Source organism: Neopelma chrysocephalum, unplaced genomic scaffold (assembly GCF_003984885.1).
Source record: "Neopelma chrysocephalum unplaced genomic scaffold, ASM398488v2 Primary Assembly neopelma1_166, whole genome shotgun sequence".
Lineage (NCBI taxonomy): Eukaryota > Metazoa > Chordata > Aves > Passeriformes > Pipridae > Neopelma > Neopelma chrysocephalum.
In genome coordinates this window covers 1109447-1132181 of record NW_020897828.1, presented here as the reverse complement: position 1 = coordinate 1132181, position 22735 = coordinate 1109447, and the positions used below count along the sequence as shown (strand labels likewise).

The 22735-nt window shown below is 46.3% G+C and overlaps 2 protein-coding genes and 1 long non-coding RNA gene across 8 annotated transcripts in view; 1 reads left to right on the top strand and 2 right to left on the bottom strand.

Moving 5' to 3' along the window:
- Positions 1-5337, top strand: part of TTC3 (tetratricopeptide repeat domain 3) — a 48674-nt gene extending 43337 nt beyond the window's left edge. For 4 of the 5 annotated variants that reach the window (XM_027701742.1, XM_027701740.1, XM_027701741.1 and 1 more), the window contains 5 exons: positions 388-486; positions 1982-2394; positions 2907-3027; positions 3173-3385; positions 3588-4234. In XM_027701742.1, coding sequence (XP_027557543.1) covers positions 388-486; positions 1982-2394; positions 2907-3027; positions 3173-3385; positions 3588-3821 — 1080 coding nt within the window. In that variant the 3' untranslated portion in view covers positions 3822-4234. Of the gene's footprint in view, positions 1-387; positions 487-1981; positions 2395-2906; positions 3028-3172; positions 3386-3587 lie in introns of all 5 variants that reach the window. The other variant, XM_027701743.1, reaches the window with a different exon arrangement.
- LOC113976517 lies at positions 99-22365 on the bottom strand. The gene is made up of 2 exons (XR_003537103.1): positions 22323-22365; positions 99-655 (listed from the first exon to the last, which is right to left on the bottom strand). It is a non-coding gene; the product is annotated as an uncharacterized LOC113976517 (long non-coding RNA).
- VPS26C (VPS26 endosomal protein sorting factor C) lies at positions 4518-18984 on the bottom strand. 2 transcript variants are annotated; one of them, XM_027701758.1, is made up of 8 exons: positions 18888-18984; positions 14298-14441; positions 13185-13334; positions 11349-11429; positions 9472-9546; positions 8334-8484; positions 7895-8047; positions 4518-6615 (listed from the first exon to the last, which is right to left on the bottom strand). In XM_027701758.1, the coding sequence occupies exons 1-8, from the start codon at positions 18942-18944 to the stop codon at positions 6533-6535; spliced, it is 894 nt and encodes a 297-aa protein (XP_027557559.1). In that variant the 5' UTR covers positions 18945-18984; the 3' UTR covers positions 4518-6532. The 2 variants fall into 2 exon arrangements, with proteins under 2 accessions (XP_027557559.1, XP_027557558.1); XM_027701757.1 differs by lacking the exon at positions 18888-18984 and having other exon boundaries at positions 14298-14717.
- Positions 22366-22735: the final 370 nt, after the last annotated feature.

The window sequence follows — 22735 nt, the reverse complement described above, 5'->3', positions numbered from 1 at the left end:
TGAATTTGGGAAATTAAAACAGAATAAATACCTGAAATAACTTTGCATTCCTTTTTTTAAAACACCGAGTACTGACCTGGAATTTATTTTTTTTTTAATTACAAAAGAAAGACACAGTTTTAAGTCCAGGTTATTTAAATAAATTTACAGTGAATATCTTCAATTTTACAAAGGCAAAAACCCCCTGTCCTTTATCCACGTGTTTCAAAATTGGATCCCACATTAACAAGTCTGATCTCTTGGTTCTTTTAGATTTCTTTAGAAATTCGTGGAACTTCTTTAAAAAACTCTCTGGAAAAGTTCAAATGTAAAGTGTAAATGTGAAATGAAGAGGGATCTCTTAATTCAAGCTGAGGTGGAGGATGATGGTTTGTTTTTCCTCTGCAGGCTGAGTATGAGGAGAAAATTGAGCTGGTGAAAAGTGGTGCCCAGATTTCCCTCACTAAGGTGGAAATTATGGATATTCCCTCTCCTCCCAGTGTCCTGGTGAGTATCTCACCTTTCATGGCAGTTTTAAGTTCTTTCAGTTTGCTTTGAGAGGTTTTTAAGCTGTTTTAAAGTTGAACTGAAGGTGCTGCACTGATGGTTTTGCACATCCTGGTTTTCCTGTAGAAGCAAAATCGTGGAATCACAGAAGCTTTGGGTTGGAAAGGACCTTAAAGATCATCTCATTCTGACCCCCTGCCATAGCAGGGACACCTTCCACCAGCCCAGGTTGCTCCAACCTGGCCTTGGACACTTCCAGGGATCCAGGGGCAGCCACAGCTTCTCTGGGCAACCTGGGCCAGGGCCTCCCCACCCTCACATCCAAGAATTTCTTCCCAATATCCCATCTAACCCTGCCCTCTTTTAGCTTAAGGCCATTCCCTCTTGTCTTGTCACCCAGGTCTTTGTCCCAAGTCCCTCTCCAGCTCTCTTGGAGCCCCTTTAGGCCCTGGAAGGGGCTCTGAGGTCTCCCTGGAGCCTTTTCTTCTCCAGGTTGAACAGCTCCAAAATCCATCAGGATAAGCCCCATTGCACAGAATCCCAGAATCCCTGAGGCTGGAAAAGCCCTCCAAGGTCATCCAGTCCCCCCTGTGCCCGATGCCCACCTTGTCCCCCAGCCCAGAGCACTGAGTGCCACATCCAGGCCTTCCTTGGGCACCTCCAGGGATGGGCACTCCAAACCTCCCTGGGCAGCCCCTGCCAAGGCCTGAACACCCTTTCCAGGAGGAAATTCCTCCTGAAGACATTGTTACACCAACACCTGTGAGTGATAACAAACACCAAAATCAACTTCCAGCCACATCTGGAGTCCAGCCACTTCTGGAACTGCCTCTGGAATGAGCACAGCCCAGGGAAATCCTGCTCAAAGACGTTTTCTCATGGGCCAACAGTTCCACAGATGCTTTGCTCAAATCATGGCAGTTTCTTCTTAACCTTGTGATGGTCCTTTTTATATTTTACATGTGTTTTCTCTCTGCAGAAAATCAGGGGGTTTTCTCTTGTTTGTTCTGGGTATAATTTAGATTTTTTCTCTTGTTTGTTCTGGGTATAATTTAGATTCAGGACTCTGTTCTAATACTGTAAATTTGAGATTATTACTACACTTTCTCTAGACTTCTAGAGATAATAATTCCACTCCTTTTTCCCTACATACTATTCCTTCCTCACTTATTTTTAGGTATCTCCTTTCTACTTATTGTCACAGAATATGTCCATAACTTAATCACCCCCAATTTCCAGGTTGGGAAAGAGCAACTTTTGAGCCTCTTGTTCTGCCTTTGGAATCTGTTTTTTTTTCTGCAGTAAGACCAGAATAACCTTTTAGAAGAGAAACCTGAAAGAAAATAGTCTTGAGGTCAAACAACTGCACTGATCTTAAGGATAAATTGAGACCTTGGCACACCAAATGTGTCATAATTCAAGCTGCAAATGCTCCAGAGTTTAACCCAGATTTGTTTTAGTCACTTTTTCCTGTGAAATGTGTTTTGTTTCCTAGACAATCCCAGCCAGACCTTTGGTCAGTGACCCAGCCATTGTCACCTATTCCTTGGCACCTGCACATCCCAGTTCACTCCCTGCATTTTCCAGTCCTGAAGGTCAAGGTCCAACACAACCATCCTTTCAAACCCAGCCTGGAGCTAAGGCAGCACCAGCCACTGCTGAGGCTTGTTCTGCAAGTGGTGGATCCGTGAAAACACATCCCCAACCTCCAGAGGGATCATATTCCAATAAACTCCCGTCATCTCACCCATCAGGGATTTCTGGAAGTGACAATCAGCCAACCCAGAACCACCAGGATGCCTCAGCTCTGCAGCCAAGGCCTCCTGCACTTCCAAACAACAAAAAGCTTCCAAAAGCACTGGAAAATATTATTGCACGGCTCCAGAGTATATTCCCAAACTACAGCAGGTATTGGTTGGAATGAGTGGAATGTTTTAATGGGTGTAATGTACAACAGGGACTGGTTTGGTTCTGTTTCCAAGGGCCTGGAGTGACAGGACAAGGGGGAATGGTTCAAACTGACAGAGGGCAGGGTTAGATGGGATATTGGGAAGGAATTCTTGGCTGTGAGGGTGGGGAGGCCCTGGCACAGCACAGGTTGCCCCTGGATCCCTGGAAGTGTCCAAGGCCAGGCTGGAGCAACCTGGTCTAGTGGAAGATGTCCCTGCCCATGGCAGGGGGTTGGAATGGGATGATCTTAAAGGTCCCTTCCAACCCAACCACTCTGTGATTCTGATTATTGTTTAGGGTTTTTTACAATTAAGGCAGATCCTGGTTACTGAGAGTTCCTGGAACAGGCACCTCCTGCTCCAGTTTGTGGGAGAAGTTGGTGTTTTTAAGGCTCTTCTGGTGGGAATCAAACATGGAGCCTCCAGTGTCGTGTTACCAGTCATTGATCCTTGTTTTTCCTGTCCCTGCAGTTCAGATTTCACTGGTTTTATAAGAGAGGTACAAAGAAGAAATAGGAACACACTGTCAGGTCTGAGCTTCGATGAGGTTCTGAACCGAGTGACGGAGCTGATCCTGGACCAGCAGAGCCAGGTATGAGGGGGTGGAGCTGCTGCCTCTTCCTGGGAATCTTCTGACAGAGGGAACAGAGCAGCACAGCCCCAAACAACACAAAGTGTCCTTTGCTGTCCAGCTCTAAATACAAACTCACTCCAAATTCCTTTCTTTGTCTGTTCAGGCACCAACTTCAGCAGGGAGAGTCTCTGCTCCACCAGCCCCGACCAGAACACGGAGTCAGGAAGTGGCTGCAGAAGGAAATGCCCCCAGTCCCTCCAGAGCAGGACCTGCACCTAAAAACACCTCAAATAAAAACCCATCTCAGCCAAACCTCCAGCCCTGGGGGAATGTTGGAGCAACACCTAAAGCTAAATGGAAAAAGAAGGACAATGCAGTAAGTTCTCCTTGTTGCCATGTGCTCCGTCCAAGACACGAAACAATCGGGGTATTGCTGGGGAAAAAAAAATAACTGGCTCATTTATTTTGTGTACAAAAGCTTAAATAGACCTGGTTAAAGTTAGTAAACTAATTGACTTAGTGGAATTTTGCTGATTAATTGCTGCTGGCTTTCCAATAACTGAGCATTCCATGTGCAGGCCTCCAGTGAGGATCCCTGCACGATCTGTCACGATGAGCTGAGCAGAGACTCGTGTGAACTGGAGTGTGGGCATCATTTTCACAGAGAAGTAAGTTCTGGGCTTGTTTTCTTGTTTTCTGAACTCTCCATTTACCCCTCAGTGCTTAAACAAATGGGCACAATTTGCTTTTTCCCAGCCTTTGTACCCCAGACTCGCCCTAAGAGCCGGTTTTACTGTGTCAGGAAGCTTTAGGGTTTTTTTAAAGTAAAGTGATAATTCATCAGAGTGAATTTTAAGTGATCCTTCAGAGAATAAATCTGGATTGCTTGCAGCAGTTATGGACTGGGCTATCCCTACATTTGCCACTTCATGGAGTAAAAAAAGTCAGGATTATGTTAGAGTAACTCCATGTTCCTGTCTGTGGCTTTTCCCCTTTGCCTTATTTCTTTACTGCTGGTTTCTTCTTGCAGAATAAATGGATTAGAACTGGAGAACATTTTTCTAACCCCAGCCTTTGCCTCCTCCCTCTCTCCCTGCCCTTGCAGTGCATCAGAACGTGGCTCAAGGAACATTCCAGCACCTGCCCCATCTGCCGTGTCCACGCCCTCCTTCCTGAAGACTTCCCTGAGCTCCCTGCATGGAACAAGTGCACCTAGTCCTGGCTTTTATTTCAACACTTTATAATAATAATAATCATGATAATCATAATAATCAGATGCAAAATGGCTGCAGAGTAACCCCAGAGCTGAGGGACAGCACCAGGCCCCTGGTTTTATTTTTATTTATTTTATTGGCAGTGGTGACAGAGCTCAGGCTGAGTCGGGATTTAACACTTGGCATTAAGGCCCAGACTCCAAGATCCAGCACTTTTCCTGGTTGCTGCCTAAATGTGGGAAGCTGATGTGGTTCAGGGCTGGCAGCACACAAAACTGGCCTTTATTTTTTTTTATTTAATTGAAAGTAGCAAATCTATTTTATCTGAAAGGCCAGAGCATAATTCCTGTGAAGAGGGAGCTTTCCCTCGGGTTTATTCCACACTGCAACCAAATTCCAATATCAAACAAGCAGGATACCCAAATGCAGAATTGGAAGAGCCAAGATATTCCCTTCCTCTGGCATCAACAATTCCAGTTGAACTGCAGGATTCCAGTCAGGCCCTTTTGAGTGCAGTTCATCCCTGCAGCTCCTCTCTCTGCATAAATTCAAATTGTTTAAATACTGACTTTTAGTAATTTATTGAAGCAAGAATTTTAAAGTGTTCACGTGAATGGAGCTGGAATACAGTGGATCCATTCTTTAATGGATTCTTTAATTCAAACCCTCAAAATAGGGTTTGAATTTCCCCCCACTGTTGAAGAGCTGATCTGTTTAAATGAGAATGACAAGATTTTTTTTTAGCTGAAGCAACATCTGTATTTTGTGCAGGAATTGGTCACCAGTGAGGGGCAGAATATAAACAGCTCCAAGAATGGTTTTCCCACTGCCTTCAGAGTCTGAGCTTGCCAGAGCACCTTCAGCACTGTCACATTTGCCTCCAAGAGCCAAAAAATGAGGAGTGGAGACTGAAAACCTCAAACTGAAAATCAAATGTGGCTGTTGTCTGAATCCAGGCAGCATTAACTGGATTATGAGCTCATTAGCTAATTCTAGGGATCACTTGTTCCCCCCAGTGATAAATATCCTCCAGCTGAAGTTTTAAACTACTCTGTGATTAATCAGTGTATGAATTGGCACTTGAATAAGAAATTAAAATTACTGCTGCAGCTCATGCAGGGTTGGGGTTTGTGTCATATTTCTGCTAAGTCTTGAGTTCTGGGTGAGTAAATAATTCCATGGAGCTGAAGCACCTTGGAGCCTGAGGAATTCCAGCACTTGCCTCCTTTTCAGCTTCCAGTATTTTTAGGGGGTTGCAGCCTCCCTAATCCAGGTGCTGGGGCTCCTCTTCCCACATCCCTTAGGACAACAGAAGGTGGAAGAGCTGCTCCGGGGCTACAGAGTGGCTTCCACTTCCCAAAAATCACCCTGTACCATCCCCTGCTCTTAGGGAAAAGTGTGAAGTTTTATTAAATAGCACTTTTTTCCCCCTCAGTAAGAGACTGAAATAAAATTCCAGCTATTGCTCCCTAAAACACCAGGGCCACCCCTGGAATTCCACTGTCCTGCTTGGCAAAGCTGCTGGATAAAGCCAAAGGAAATGACTTTGGGCACTTTTCTTAACTCTGCCTTTTCAAGAGCTCCCCTTTACACTTCCAGTTCCCATAATACTTTATAACTGAGCCTGCCTCTACCCCCACAGGGAAGATTCATGGAAAAATTCACAATTAAAATCAACTCGTGGCTGTTCCATTAAAACAACCCCAAAATCCACAACCTGTTTGTGTTGGGAAGGTTCTTTCTTGCCTATAAAGTTCCTTTAAGCTGCACAGTTACAAACAGGTGAATTTATTCCTCCAACACAGACTCATGTTCCCAATTTGACCAAAATTTCCTCAGTGTTACTTCACTTCTTTCACACTGATCCCACAGCAGCACCTCCCAGGGTTGTAGCACCATTTTTTTTACCCCTTCAAAGACCCTATTTATCATTATATCACAATTCCCATGCCCTGCCAAACAGGATTCAGCAGGTTTGAGGGGTCTTCAAAGGATTTTGGACCAAATATGATGGAATTAAATAAGGAGAGAAACTTCCTACGTACTTACATCAGTTGTAGAAAGCTGCAAAATCATTTCCTTCAGGATTTGCCTGAGGAAAAGTTGGGATAAAATGGTTGTTGAAGGCAGAAGGAGACCTGCCAAGGCTGCCTGGATTGGGAAGTCCAGGTGGGCTCTCTGGGAAAGATGAGCAGAGAACTGAAAGCACAAGAAGGACCCACGGGGAGTGAGGAGGCTCCAGCTGGAGTCAGGCAGGGATAAAGTTTCACTTCTCCTCTGAAGAATTTGGGCCTTTTCCAGGAAGTCCTTTACATCCTGCAGAGCTTCAGTGGGAAGTTCTCAGTGATGAGATGGTCGTCGTGCAGGAGGACCACGATGTTCACCTCAAACTCTGGGAGAAGGGGAAAAGAAAAGGGAGGATTCCATGTGAACCTGGATCCTGCCAGGCAGAACCTGATCCCACACCTTGGACCATTCCTAGAGATTTCCTGCCTTGTTCTAATCTTTGGGATTCCTCTGGATTCAGTTGTCAGTGATAAAAAGCGACTCAAAGTCTTTTGGACAACAGAGTTCACACATCAAGGAGCAAAATGTTTTGGAAAAGACACTTAAAAGTGCTGTTTAGAAACATGGAAGTGGGAGAATCCCAGGAGAGATTCCTGCCTTGTTGCCAGCATTTAACAGCCTCGGGAAATGAAACTGGAATACAACAGATCTGCCAAGTATGGAACAAAAATTCCAGAAGAAAATCTACTCTTTAGATACTATGTGGTGTCATTCAAAGCCAAAATCCAACATCAGATCAATAATCAATCCCAAATAGAGACAAGACAAAGCCAAGCAGAGCTAATAAATGAAGGGAAGCAGAAATCAAAATAAACTGAAAATAACTGGCCTTTTATTAGAGTCTTTGTAACTATATTAAGATACTTCTTATAAATAAAAGTAGCTCCCACACAAACAATTTAAATTGCTATTCGAGAGCTAAAAATGGCAAAAAATAAGTAAGAATATTATTTTGGGGAAAATCACTGCACACAGATTCTGTACCAAGATTCCAAAAGGATGGAGGGAAGAAATCCAAACCAGCCAAGTGATTCTTGCAGTAATTGTTTGAGCAAGTGAGGAAAATCCTCATTTTCTTAAGAAAAATGCTGGATTTTGGCCACAGTCAGCGGGGAGGAGCAGGTGGTGTAGGTCAAGAAAAGCAAAGTCACACCCAGACCAACCTTCCTGCTTCCAGGAAACAAAACAAAGAGGAATTGGAAAGAGGGGTTCTCACTGCTGAGGAAAAGAGGGAATTTTATTCTTGGATTATTATTCAAGTGTTTAATTATGTGCAACTTTTAGCAGGGGGAAAAAAATGACCTGCATTCCACTGTTTCTCCTGTCCCTTTATCATGGAATTCTGTCAGTCAGAAGTAGTTTAATGGTTGCTCAATTTTTTTCTATTGGAAATATTTGGGCTGTATTTTCTCAATCTGTGAAATCCCCTTCAGGAAGCCTCTCCAGGGAAACACCAGGAGGTGTTTCCAGGACCAGGATGTCCCTGGTCCTTCCCGCAGCGCCGGATTTATCCCGTTACCTGCCAGAAGCTGAAGGAAAACTAGAAACTCATCCCTGCTGGAAAAAAAAAAATGCCTCCAGAGCATCAAGTGCCACACACTCACCAACTTTGAAGTTGGTTGTTTCCAGGGTGGGGCAGGTGAAGAGCCTGGGGAACACCATGTAGATGGGGATGGGGAGGCCCCTGCAGACGTCGCCGTCGGCGATCTGGATGTTCTGGATCTCCGTGGCGTCCCTGGCATAACCTTCAGCACAGCCTGGGCAAGGAGCAGAGGCACAGGGAGAGCAGGGAAAGGGGAAGAGGTGAGAGGAAGCAGCAAAGATACACTGGGATTGGGGGAAAAAACTTTTGAGCTGCAAGTTAAGGATCAACGGAGTTATTTAAATGAACTGGAATTAATTAAATTCCATCCGAAGCACAAACCGTGGTTTTGAAGGTCTTTTTAATGCTCTCTGGCTTGTCACAATATTCCATATTGAAGCTGAACAAGCACAGGAGGTAATTCCTGTGGGCTGTTCCATATGTTTTCCAGGGATACTCACCACAGGTCTCCACTCTGACCAGCTGCAGCTCGATGCTCTTCACGGCGGCCTCGGCGCTTTCCACCACCAGCTCCCCCGTCAGGGGCTGGGTGATCACACAGTTGGTGGAATTGAGGTGCCCCCTGATCAGGAATTTGGGGAGGGAGGCTCTCTGGAAAAGATGGAATCACAAGGATATTCTGAGCTGGAAGGGACCCACGAGGATCACCCCAGGCCAACTCTTAAGGAAGAGACACTGTTGGAAGAGCAGACGGAGGAAAAAAACCACCCTACAGAGAATTATCCAAATGTGCAGGAGATGCCCCAAAGTTCCAAGGTTAAGAACTCAGGAGTTCAGAAATTAGCTTCAATAATTTTTTTTCAATCTGTATCCTTATCCATCTGCATTAGGGCATCTCTACAATCCTCTCCCTTGCCATGCATCCTTCCTGCCCATTCCATCAGCCCAAGGGATGGACTTTTCCTGGGATGAACTGACAGCTCTTGGCTATTAAAATTCATCCAGGAGTTGGAACCTCCTGGTGAAGGAGGGAGATTGGCAGGAATAGAATCCCAGAATGGTTTGGGTTGGGAGAGACCTTAAAGATCATCCAGTGCCACCCCCTGCCATGGGCAGGGACACCTTCCACCAGCCCAGGTTGCTCCAAGCCCCATCCAGTCTGGCCTTGGACACTTCCAGGGATCCAAGGGCAGCCACAGCTTCTCTGGGAATTCTATCCCAGCCCCTCACCACCCTCACAGTCAAGAATTTCTTCCCAATATCCCACCTAATCCTGCCCTCCTGCAGGCTTCCCAAAGCCATGTGAGGATGTAAAAAAATGGCACAACCAAGGACCAAAATACACATTTTTAAGGGCTTTTGGCCATCCATGGTATAAAATGTTTTCCCTGGTTCCACTGCCTCCTTTCACTCAGGAAAAGGATACAAATATCCAATGGTTACTGAACAAAATTCCACCTTGAATTGGTCACAATGACGTGAAAGATGAGGCAGAATCACTTTATTGCTTAGAAAAGTGAGAAAGAAGGGGGTAAAAAGAGCTGATTATCTGCAGGGCAGCATTTAATCATTGCCCTGCTCTCACTCAGAATCACACAAACATTCCATTTAAAATAAAAGAACAGAAAATCCTTTTACCTCTTTAACATTTTGCAGGGTTTCAGGAGTGATTGTGAAGTCCACAGGGCTGGGCAGCAGCTTCCCCTTCTGTGACTGCAAGGAAGGAGAGAGTTAAAACTGGGAGCTCTGATCCCCAAAACATCCAGAGAAGATTAAAAAACACAACACTTGGCTGCTCCAAACCAGCTGGAAAAGCAGGAATACACTCCCTATCTAAAGCATACAGTGTGTTAGAGGGGAAAAAAAATTAAATTCCACGTTTTTTAACTTATAAATAATTTCATTTTACACGTCCCTGGAAATGTTTCCTTTCATTATTAAATTTGGGCAGGGCCAATGAGTTGCATAAACTCTGCCTCCCTCTCCTTATCCACCACCAGTGGGCTGGACTGGAATTCTTTGTTAGGATCTGCCCTCACTCCTTGAGAATTCCAAATAGCTGCTGCTGCCCAGCTGCAAGATGGAAGAGATTAGCAAAAGATTGGCTGTGTTGGCCCAAAATGACAAATTCTGGCAGAGGAGAAGCTTAAGGGAAATGGTGCATTGAGCACTGACAGTGAGAATTATATGTTCAGTAAAACCTCATTAATTCACCCTGACTGAGAGATCCATGATTTACTGACTTGTGATCTCAGAAGTGCTGTAGTGGGAACAAGAAATAAAACCAGGAAAACTGCAGGATATGTAATTTTTCACTGTTTTGACAAGTGTGGCTCACTTATAATGTAATAATGGACCAATAAAATGTAGCATAATGTATTTTAGGAAATAATGAAATCTTACCATAAACTTGTTTATAACACCAAACTAAATCTTTTAGAAAGGCATTACAGAGCTAAAATAACATATTTCCACCACTAGTCATGAGTAAAACAAAAGATTCTTATATTCACTGTCCTGTTGAAGTTCAAAGGAATGATACAAACAGGATGTTCCAGCAAGTTTTATATGGAACAAGAGGTGTTTAATTAGGTCTGTACTGTCCTGAGCTGCTCTGGACAGGCACAAATCAACATAAACCAGACCCAAATCTGATACAGGAACTTCAAACAACCAGCAAAACATTTCCTGGGAGACAGTTCAGACCTCATCCTACAAGGATTAGGTATTAGGGACAATTTTTCCCTGCCAGAGTGGTCAGGCCTTGGAATAAATGTCCCAGGGGGGTGGTGGAGTGGCTGATTCTGGAAGTGTTCCAGGATGTGGTCCTTGGGGTCATGGATTAGGGGTGATTCTGGTAGGACTGGATGTTCCTGAAGGTCTCTTCCAGCCTTGATCCTGGGATTTCCAACCTGATGCAGTGCCAGCTTCGATGTTGGAGTCAGGGCTCTAAATCATAACTACTCCTCTGAAGGACAGAAATCAGGAATTTTTCTCTTCCCCACCAAACCCCCCATTTCTAGGACAGGCACTGTGGGGGCCTCAAACCTTTGGCTGAGAACTCCTGAGATAATTTGAAACAGTGTTCAGAAGAATGACATCATATTTATCCAACCCCCCCATTGTTCCTGAACTGAGAGGATGAATAAGAGAATAAACTCAGGGCAGTGTAAAACCATCTGAAAATCCAAATCCTCTTTGTCCTATTTCCTTTAGAATCAAAAGAAAAGGGTTGTTCTCATCAGAACTGTCAGCTCAGCTCTTTGGGGTGGGTTTGTTTTGGGGTTTGCTTCCTTCACTCAGGTATTTTGGACAGTGCTCTCTCTCAGTGTCCTGTGCAGAGCCAAGAGCTGGATTTGATGATCCTGTTGTGTCTTTCCTAACTCAGGATATTCCCTGATTTTACACTTTGATGATCCCACATATCACTACTACAAATTCCACGGGTTTACTTGGTTTTCTAACCTCCTAAACTTCACTTAAAGTGGAGAAAAACACCCCCAAATCTCACTTACCAGGGAGTGGACAATGAATTCACAGGTCTTGGTCAGGTCCTTCGCCAGCAGAGACCGTCTCATGTCACACCTCAGGGTGTACTGGTGGGAATGGGATGACACAGGGAAAAGAAGAGCTTTAATTCAGATTTATTCTCTCTCCAGTTCAGATTTATTCTCCCTCTTTCACCTTTTCATCCTTTTGTTGCCCCTGTGCAGAATGTTGCTGCTGTTACCTCCAGCTCGGGGTGATCATGGAATTGTTTTTAACCCCCTCTCCTCTGGATAAGGGATTATTGACACAATGTATTCACAGCCCCCCTAATTTTAAATTTATTGCAAGGGTTGAGCTTAAGTGGTAACAGTTCTGTGGGTGTTTAATGGGGAACTGTCTTTAACCACACAGCTGAGCTTAAAGTTTGCAGTGAAATCAGGCAATGAGGTTAATTTGCTGCCAAATTCCTCCCCTAAAAATGGGAGCCATAAACCAGCAGCTGAAAATAGTTATCCCAGTAATCCCACACTTCAGCATCTCTAACAAAGCCTCTGAGTGTCCTCACAGGACAGGGAATTTGTTGGGATGGGGGGTTTTGTTGCGGTTTGGTTTGAATTCCTTCTTTCCAGATGAGGAATTGGCAAAAAGAGGTGCCCTCAGAGCAGGGATTTGGCTTCCTCACTTCTCCTTCATGGCCCCAAACTTCCCCATCAGTGGATAATTAAAAGGTCTCTGCATGAGAACAGACTTGAACCCACAACTAATCCCTAAATCAAAAAAGAGAGGCTTAATTAAACTGCTCAGGCCTTGCACAGAGGTTTAGGAAGTGTCTCTTAACCAGCACCTCAGTGTTACATTTTCCTCTTCAGGAGAGCAGGACTCAAAAGTTTGGCTGAAATCTGAATTATTCATTTTTTAAATTGCATTTTATCCCCCAGCTTGTCAAGAGAAGCTACACAGAGGAGAGAGGGAATGACAGGACAAACCAAATATTCCCCATTAAAGAGCACCTTAAACCAACTGCTGCTGATCACAGCAAGTTATTTGGGATATGGGAAGCAACTCAACCAGTTCTGCACCATTTCTGACAGACCCACCACAAACAACACATGTTCCATGGGGAAGAAAGCCAAAACTGAAAAAATAGATGGGAAATCCTTAAAAAAAAGACAAAAAAACAAGGGATTTTTTTTCTTTTAGTTACTTCTGACAGGGGGTGGTGTAGTTAGGTTGGTTTTTTAATTCCAGACTGCAATAAAAGAATTAACTGTCTAACACAATATTTACCTTCAAGACATGGGTGAGGAAAGGCTTTGCCTCAAAAATAAAACCAAAACAACCCCCCAAAAAACCCCCTAAACCAACCAACCCACTTATGGCACTACAATTTTTAACCAAAAAAGGTCCAATCTCAAACTTGTGGTGGTTCCACAAGATTCTGTCAGCAGCACAAATTTGGGCAGGGAATGTTATTCCTCATGGGAGAGCAAACAATCCCTGGTTTGGAAGCTGCCACGAGCTCTCAACACTTTGGTTTGAGTTTTCATGGTGAGATTACACATTTATTTTGAACAAACCCACACTTTTTGTGCAGCTGTTTTGCAGGAAGGGAATGGACACAGTTGTCTCCAAGACAAGGAGGGATCAGCTACAGGATGTCAGAGTTGTGACAAGGTACAAAACACCTTCTTTGGGCCATCATTCCTTAAAAGTTTACAGGATAATGGTGTGGAAGGCTCAGTCTTCAAATTGAGAAAGCACTCTGTGCTATGAAAACTTCCACCACCAAACTTTATCCTCAATTCCCATGGATTAAGAGATGCTTTAGATGAAAGGGCAGATTTTTATGGAGAGAAGCTCACCTGGATATTGACAAACACACCATGATATGTCTCGTACAGGACTTTGTTCCCCTTCATGTGCAGTGGGAATTCAAAGGGAATTTCTGTCTTGCCACTGGGAAGCTTCCCTGGTTTTACCATTTCAATAGTGCTGTTAATAATCTGAATAGGCTGCAAAGAGAAATGATAAGGAGGTTTAGGTTGAAACAGAGAACCAACAACATCCACTAAACTCTAACAGATTCCTGGTTTTCCAGAATCTCAGGTACCTTTCACGACACACAGTGTTGGGATGTTTCTTTACAGTGAAAAGAAATATTAATATTTTCCTCAAGACAACCATTTGTGATCTGTTTTATGGCTGCATCACACTAATGACCAAAGACATCCAGGGAGCTCCACAGCAGCATCTCCAGCACTCTGGGAAGTGGAGTTTTGCTTGGAGGTGACACTTCTTTTCTCTCTGGAATTTTATTGTTGTTTTCCCCAACATGAGAAAGATGTGGAGCTGTTGGAACAAGCCCAGAGGAGGCCACTAAGTTGATCTAAGGGCTGGAGCAACTCTGCTCTGGAGCCAGGGTGGGAGAGCTGGGGGGGTTCACCTGGAGAAGAGAAGGCTCCAGGGAGACCTGAAAGCCCCTTCCAGGGTCTAAAGGGGCTCCAGGAGAGATGGAGAGGGACTGGGGACAAGGGATGGAGGGACAGGACACAGGAAATGGCTTCAAACTGAAAGAGAGTAGATTTAGATTAGAAATTGGGAAGAAATCCTTCCCTGTGAGGGTGGGGAGGCCCTGGCACAGGTTGCCCAGAGAAGCTGTGGCTGCCCCTGGATTCCTGGAAGTGTCCAAGGTCAGGTTGGACGGGGCTTGGAGCAACCTGGGCTAGTGGAAGGTGTCCCTGCCCACGGCAGGGGGTGGGAACTGGGTGATCTTTAAGGTCCCTTCCAACCCAAACCATCCTGTGATTCTGGGATCTCCAGCTAATGCTGAGCTTTCCTTCATTTCCATTTCCTTCATTTCCCTCATTTCTGTGCCATGAAATCTTTTGACCACCTGAGAGCCACTAAGGAGAGATTTCCTCTGGGAAGAAGGACAGAGTTTTTGTGCTGAAAACATCAAGCTGTGCAGGCCTTACCTTGACAGAGTTGTAGAAAGCCTCGAACACCCCCACACTTTTGGCACTGAGCTGCAGATTTACTGACCCCTCCATGGTTAAGGAGATTCCCTGGTGCTGGACTGTGTCCTTACTTGTGATGACCACAACTCCAGAAAGAACTTCCTGGTGGGAGAGAAGACAACATGAAAACATTTGTTTAAATGCACTTTTTCCAGAGCTGTTGGCCAGACAGTGCATGATCTTAAAACTCGAGGAAACTGTTCCCAAAGAATGGTGTAACCTCGTCAGGAGACACAAAGTGATGATAAAGGAATGTAAGGAGAGAGCTCTGCACTTCTGGCTTGTTTTCCTTAAAAATATCATCCTCCTCTTTGCAGAAGGGCTTCAACTTCTTCCCAAAGTTTCAAGATCTTCCTCTCCAGGAAGATGAAAAACACCCTCATGAATAATTGGGTCAGTTGGCAACAGACAAGTTCCATTCCATGTGTTAGAATAAACTTCCAGGAGGAATTGTCACATGGAAAGTGGGATGGACAGCCATGGGAGAGGGAAGGGAAGGCACAATGGTAAAAGGGATGGCCAAGAAGGTGTGACTCAACTCAGGAGTGGGGCAGAATAGACTTAAACAAAATACATAAATCAACAGTTGCTCTGCCACAGAAACATGGAGAAACAGTTTCAAAGTGTATCTGAATCCAAGGCATGAGTTGTGTGACCCCAAGAATGTGCCACTTCAACCCAGGAAGGATGTTTTGTCCACAAAATATTCTTTTGCTGCATCCTCAGAGTGTCAGCTCAGGAGTTCTAACAGTGAGAAACAGGAGAGTGCAGGGGAGCAACACACGATTCACTTCCCATTCCCCAGGGTTTGTCCTTCCCTTCTCCTGCCCCAGAGAATCTGCTTCAATCCCGAGCTCCATGGAAAAATTCACAGCTGGAAAGGGCAGCAAGTGATGGACAACCTGAAAAATTCCTAGGGGACAATCTTCTCACCAGGCAAACAGACACCAAGACAGAGCTTGCTCCGAGCACGGGAGAATTCCCACTGCCCTCTCTCCACCCAACCAGCTCAAACCAGGACCTCCTGTTGGAATTTTGGCAGCCTTTTGTCTTTCCTGGTGGTACAGGATGTCAAAAATAGGTCAGGGGGGTGCTTGAGGAAGAAAGGGGCAGGAGAACATCCGGCAGCAGGACCAAGGCTGGAAAGAGGATGTGCAGCAAGTGGGAAATGCCAGGGCAGGAGGCACGAGCACAAAAGGACAGGGAAGAAAAGCTGACCTAAATTCGGCTCTGCTCTGCTAAGGGGCCTTAATTAGCACAAGCAATTAGGTTATTGCTGTGAAAAACGAGTCCAGCTCAGCTATGAGAAGTGAGGACAATCCTGAACGCAGGAACTGCTTTAATAAAGAAGTTTCCCACCACACAGCAACAGCCTCTTCCAGAACTGCTGCCCACACACTTCCATATGGGAAGGGGGCACGTCCTGGGGGCAGAAAGGAGAAGAATGACTTGAAGTTAAAAAAGAATTTTTCTCTCAACGTTTCTTCAAAAATGGAAAAAACAGCTCAAAATCCTGCCCCTCTGCCCCCTCAGGTGAGACCCCCCTGCAGAGCTGCTCCAGCCCTGGGGAACAGCCCAGCAAGGACATGGAGCTGCTGGAGAGAGTCCAGAGGAGGCCCCAAGAGGATCCCAGGGCTGGAGCAGCTCTGCTGGGAGGAAAGGCTGGGAGAGCTGGGATTGTTCAGCCTGGAGAGGAGAAGCTTTGAGGTGACCTGATTGTGGCCTTGCAGGGCCTGAAGGAGCTCCAGGAAAGATGGAGGGAGACTATTTCCAAGGGCTGGAGGGACAGGACAAGGAGGAATGGCTTCAAACTGACAGAGAGCAGGGTTGGGTGGGATATTGGGAAGGAATTGTTGGCTGTGAGGGTGGTGAGGGGCTGGGATAGAATTCCCAGGGAAGCTGTGGCTGCCCTTGGATCCCTGGAATTGCCCAAGGCCAGGTTGGATGGGACTTGGAGCAACCTGGACTAGTGGAAGGTGTCCCTGCCCATGGCAGGGGGTGGCACTGGATGATCTTTAAGGTCCTTTCCAACCCAAACCATTCCATGATTAAACAAAAGACCTTCACAGGTCACCAGAGTGGGGGAAAGGGAAGAAGGATGAAGAAGACACTGTAATGTTTCCTTAAGGAGTTTCTGTGCCAGTAGATGATGTTTCTCTGTGACAGGGAATAAAGTCAATTCTGTCTGGTCTCCAGAAGTGCTACTTTGCCCTTTTTTTGTGTAAAACCAGGGCCCCCTCTAAGCACAAACCTGTCAATATATTTGTCCTTCTAAAAAGTACAACTCAAAGCACAGAAGATCACCAAGATGTTCAAATACTTTAAGAGTTAACACACAATTTAGGAGGAAACTTTACTCTTCCAACACGTTCGCAAACATGACCATTTCTGAAGTATAAAATACCAAATTTCCCCCCAAAAAACACCCAAACCTGCACACATTCCATGCCTAATTAGAGATCTGCACCTCCTTTCTGCCCCTATAATATTCCCATTCAAAATCCATGTTGTATTCAGGGTGCACAGCTCTTCCATCACCGTGTTTTCACCTCAGACCTCCAAATTCCAGGCCCAGTTAAAGAATAAAAATTACAAACCTTTCCACGTGGAGTTAAAGTGGAAGCAACAAACAAAACTGACAGATTGACTGACCAGAAATATCTTAATTTTAGCTTAAAACAGAAGAAATATCCCTTTCCCACATTCAAAAAAATATCCAGTTAAAAGTGACATAAAGCAAGTCAAAGGGAGAAACTGTAAATCCAGTTTTCCCAGCATGAAAACCGTTCAATAAATGGAATTTTGGGGCATGGAAAGGATTTTTATGATACAAGTGCGTGGCTGGATGGACAGGAAAAAAAAAAGACCTGAACATTTCTGCTGAAAAACTAAATATTTCTAGATAAATAGTGATAAAAATTAAAAATATTCCTTCCTTTCCTTCCCTGTCCTTCCTTCCCCTTCCTTTCGAGCCCCACTGGATTCCCCAGAGCCTGGTCAGGGAAACAGGAAAAGCTCCGGGAAGGGATATAGGGAAAACTCTGGGATGGGGCACAGAGAAAGCTCCGGGCTGGGGCACAGGGAAAACTCTGGGACACAGGGAAAGCTCCAGGTACTGGGAAAGCTCCAGGTACTGGGAAAGCTCCAGGACACAGGGCAAAAAGCTCTGGGATACAGGGGAAAAAACTTCGGGATACAGGGGAAAAAAGCTCCGGGATACAGGAGAAAAAAGCTCCGGGATACAGAGGAAAAAAGCTCCGGGATACAGGGAGAAAAACTCCGGGATACAGGGGAAAAAAACTCCGGGATACAGGGGAAAAAAGCTCCGGGATACAGGAGAAAAAAAAGCTCCGGGATACAGGGGGAAAAAAAGCTCCGGGATACAGGGGGAAAAAAAGCTCCGGGATACAGGGGGAAAAAAAGCTCCGGGATACAGGGGAAAAAACTCTGGGATACAGGAGAAAAAAGCTCCGGGATACAGAGGAAAAAAGCTCCGGGATACAGGGAGAAAAACTCCGGGATACAGGGGAAAAAAACTCCGGGATACAGGGGAAAAAAGCTCCGGGATACAGGAGAAAAAAGCTCCGGGATACAGGGGAAAAAAGCTCCGGGATACAGAGAGAAAAAAGCTCCGGGCCGGGGTACTGGGAAAACTGTGGGTAGGGATATAGGGAGAAAGATCTGGGACGCAGGGAAAGCCCTGGGATACAGGGAAAGCTCCGGGACACAGGGAAAGCTCCGGGACACAGGGAAAGCTGCGGCACCGCGACGGCTCCGACAGGAGAGGGCGGACGACGCCGCTTCCCGAGGAATCCCGCCTTCTCCGATGGTCCCGGGAGATTCCCAGCGGGAAGCCGGGACCCGCAGCCGGGCCGCGATCCCACACACGGAATCCCAGAATGGCTGGGGTTGGAAGGGACTTCTGGAGATCGCCCAGTCCAAGCCCCCGACCCGGGCAGGGCCACCTGGGGCGGGTGACACAGGAACGTGTCCAGGTGGGTCGGGAATGTCTCCGGTGAGGAGACTCCACACCCTCTCTGGACGATCTGCCCAGGGCTCAGTCACTGCCCAGCAAAGAAGTTCTTCCTCCTGTCCAGGTGGAACTTCCTGGGCATCAGTTCCTGCCCGTTCCTCTTGTGCCATTGTTGGGCCCCCCCGAGCAGAGCCTGGTCCATCCTCTGCCCCCTCCCTGCAGACCCCACAGACCTGGGGGAGGTCCCCTCTCAGGGTCTGTTCTGGAGGCTGAACAGCCCCAGCTCCCTCAGCCTTTCCTGCTCCCAGAGATGCTCCATCCCTTCAGCATCTCTGCAGGAGAATCATCTTCCAGCAGCTCCATGTCCCTGCTGTGCTGAGGAGCCCGAGCTGGACCCAGCTCTGCAGATGTGCCTCCCAGGGCTGGGCAGAGGGGCAGGATCCCCTCTCTGACCTACTGTCGACTCTTCTCCCGATGCCCCGCAGGGCGCCGTTGTCGCGATACCCTCACGCCCGTGGCTCGGTCACGCCCTCTCCCCCCGCGCTATACCCGCGATGTGCCCGCGACAGACGCACCCCATCGCGATAGACCTTCCCGGCCCGCTTCACCCTCACGTCCAGCGCCGTCCCCATCGCCCCGGTCACGTGACGACCCCGCGCGCGCACGTGACCGAGGTCCCCCCCTTCTCCCCCCCCAACATCCGGGTCCCCGGCTCGTCACTTCCCAGACGCTGACGCCGCTTCCCGCCCGACCCCGCCCACCGCGCGGTTGTCATGGCAACTCGAGGGTGGGGCCGGGTGACGCGCTGCGTCCTCCTTGTACAACTACAGCTCCCGGCGTGCTTTGCGCGCCGGTGCGGGCGCCCTGCGTTCTTCGCGCGCCGCGGGGGCCGACGGGAGTTGTAGTCCGAGTGCCGCCTGTGGCGGCCGTGGCAGCGCCTGAGCCCACGGTCGGACAATGGAATCCCGGGCAAGGTTTCGCTGCCCTTAAATTTATCCCCCTGACTACACTATACAGTCTCAAGAATTCATATATGCCAGTAGTGAACTTATCCCTGCTCTAATCACACACGTGATTCATCACACTGAATTTCCAGGCACGCCCCCGGCCTCTGCCCTCAGAGTTCCCTGGAACTTGTCCCGATAAATTTAGGAAGGCAATTAAATGCCTTGCAAAATACGCGGGGAGGGAATTCGCATTAAAAGCCCAAAGCACAGAAAGGCCCGGCGTGGAAATACGCGTGGTGCAGTTTGAGCGCTGAGAAACCCTTCAATCCCTCCCAGGTGTGGCCACAGACAGGGAATTCCCGTGATTCCAGCGGAAACAGAAGTTGTCCATCGGCGGAATCCCAAGTCCCGAAGTAAACCTCTAAAGCAGGAGCCTAGCTGTGAATTTTAGTACTTTCCCAAGTCATTATTCTCACCTAATTCTTCACACATCACCCTCTAAACAGCCAGTGCAGCCTCCACGGGGGTGTTACAGCGCAAGCTCCAGTGTCCAGCGTCATTTTAAAGTGGGAATTCTTTAATTCACTCTTAAACCGTGGCTTGGTGAGGGAGTAGGGATGGTGACAGATTCCTGCTTTTTTTTTTTTTGCCTTTTTTTGCCTTTTATTTTTTTTCATTAGCAACCCAAGTAACTGAAATCCTGAACAAATCAGAGTCTGTGCAGCTCGGAGAAAGCTGGTTCTGCTGCAAGGAATGTGCCTAAAGGGCACAGCTGAAGGGGCACGGCAAGTTTAGGTTGCCCAAAAAAGTGGTGGATGCCCCTGGAAGTGTCCAAGGCCAGGTTGGACAGGGCTTGGAGCAACCTGGGATAGTGGAAGGGGGTGGCACTGGATGATCTCTAATGTCTTTTCCAACCCAAACCATGCTGGGGTTGTCTGTGGGATTCTATTTTCCAAGAAGACATTAGATGGTTCAAACAGGCACCCAAGGAACTGTTCCCATTATAGATTTCTTAATCTGATTGCCAGAGATTGTTTTCTTGACCAGAGCTTGAAGACTTGTCTCCTGGCATTTTTATTCCTGTTCTCCACGAAAACAGGGAATGCAAAACCATTTAGAAATTAGGGAATGAATAAACCTTTCACAGACTCCACAGTTCTACATATTTAGTTTTATTATCTAGGATAAATCACTGCAGTTTTTTAACCTTGGTGTTTAGAGGTAGCAAACTGAATGTACATTTTCTTAAGCTTCACAAAGTTGAAATAAATAAAAAATTTAAAATAAATAAAAACAGAGTCCCTGCCAGTGGTGGGAGTACCTGGAAGAAGGTTCTGTCCTATTCCTCCTCATCCCTTCAGTACTGAAACCCATCTGTGCTCCCTTCCTCCTGGAGTGCTTATGGAAAACTCAGCAAAACCCAGTGCACATTCCTGTAATGAGGAGCATCTTTTGTTTTGGGACAAGAAGTGAGATATCAAAGTCACCTCACAATTCAGAGAAAAGAGGGAAAGTGTAAAGAGAAAGGAGCATTTAACTTTGATTACTTATATTAGCCACTTACCTCATGTAGCTAATTACTGTTATTAGTTAGTGTGGGGCAGGTAAAAGAGGGATTTTTATGTTTTGTTTTTTACCTCAACCAAGGAGAGCTCAAAATAAAGCAAAACACAATCCTGGACAGTACAGTTGCTTCTGAGCACGTTGATTTTTTTTTTGCCATCACTTTCACAATCTCCTGTTTTTCTTGGAAAACTTTTTCCAAGGTACTTCAGTTACTCATTTCTAGGAACTGGAGCCTCGTGTCCAGAAAAAGCTCCCGTTGGAACAGGCTGTAGCTGCCCCTCTGCTTAGCAACAGACATCCCACAAACAAACCCTCGGGATCCCAACAAATCCGTGTGCAAATCCAGGCTCTGCACTGACAGTTCAGCACCCTCAGGGTGGTTGGTTTTGCAGAAACAATCTCAGAATGGTTTGGGTTGGAAGGGACCTCAAAGATCATCCAGGTCCAACCCCCAACACCTTCCACTAGCCCAGGTTGCTCCAAGCCCCGTCCAACCTGGCCTTGGACACTTCCAGGGATCCAGGGGCAGCCCCAGCTTCTCTGGGAATTCTATCATAGGGCCTCCCCACCCTCACAGGGAACAATTTTTTCCCAATATCTAAATCTGCCCTCTTTCCACTCCAAACTGTTCCCCCTTGTCCTGTCACTCCAGGCCCTCATGAAAATTCCCTCTCCAGTAACAGGATTTGCTTTTGGTTGATCTAAGTTACGAATTTTCTTTACAGAGTATCCACCTCATACTGAATTATTTGGGAAGACTTCATCAAAATGAGACAGTTCAAGCCTCAGAGCAAAGGCTGGAATGTTTGGCACCGAGCCCTCTCATTGTCAGGAGCCTGCTGTGTCCATCCACTCGAAAAATCCACCCCAAATTTGGACAAATGGTGAGACTGACAATTTTAGGCGCTGTTTGGGAATGGGAATTCCTTCAGGAAATCACAACTAAAGGGGAAATGGGCTTCTCAGTGGAATATTGGTGTCCACAGCCTGTTTTTTTAACATGGTTTTATTTACTCCACCTGCAGAGCTGCTCCAGCCCTGGGGAACAGCACAGCAAGGACATGGAGCTGCTGGAGAGAGTCCAGAGGAGGCCCCAAGAGGATCCCAGGGCTGGAGCAGCTCTGCTGGGAGGAAAGGCTGGGAGAGCTGGGATTGTTCAGCCTGGAGAAGAGAAGCTTTGGGGTGACCTGATTCTGGCCTTCCAGGACCTGAAGGAGCTCCAGGAAAGATGGAGAGAGACAATTTCCAAGGGATGGAGGGACAGGACAAGGGGGAATGGCTTCAAACTGACAGGGAGTAGGGTTAGATGGGATATTTTTGTTTTCAAGATTTGCTGAGCCTGAACCAGAACTGAATAAAACAACTCTAAGAACAAATGAACCTAAACTGAAACCAACTGGAAAAATTATATGAACTTCAGTGGAATGATGCACACATTTGTTTTATGGATGTACCTGATCATCAGAGAATCATGGAACAGTTTGGGTGGGAAGGGACCTTAAAGATCATCCAGTTCCACCCCCTGCCATGGGCAGGGACACCTTCCACCTTCCTACCTGATCTTCTTTGCTACCTTATTTTAACAAATGTATTTAAATTGTTTAGAATAATCAGATTTCTATATTTGCCTCAAGCTATAGCTGAAATATATGGATTAGTTGATATGGAATGACAGCATTCCTCACTTGGGATAAACAAAGGGAAGCTGAAAGAGACTTTTTGTTCTGCTTTTTTTCATAGTTTTGAAATCTTTGCTAAGAGAACAGCAGTGTAGAATCACAGAATCATGGAATGGTTTCAGTTGGAAGGGACTTGACTTAAGGAATTCAACAGGAGAAGTTTTAGAAAGTGATTACCAAAAATGCACCTGTGATTTCTCTGCTTGCCATCAGAACCATGTGGAGCACACG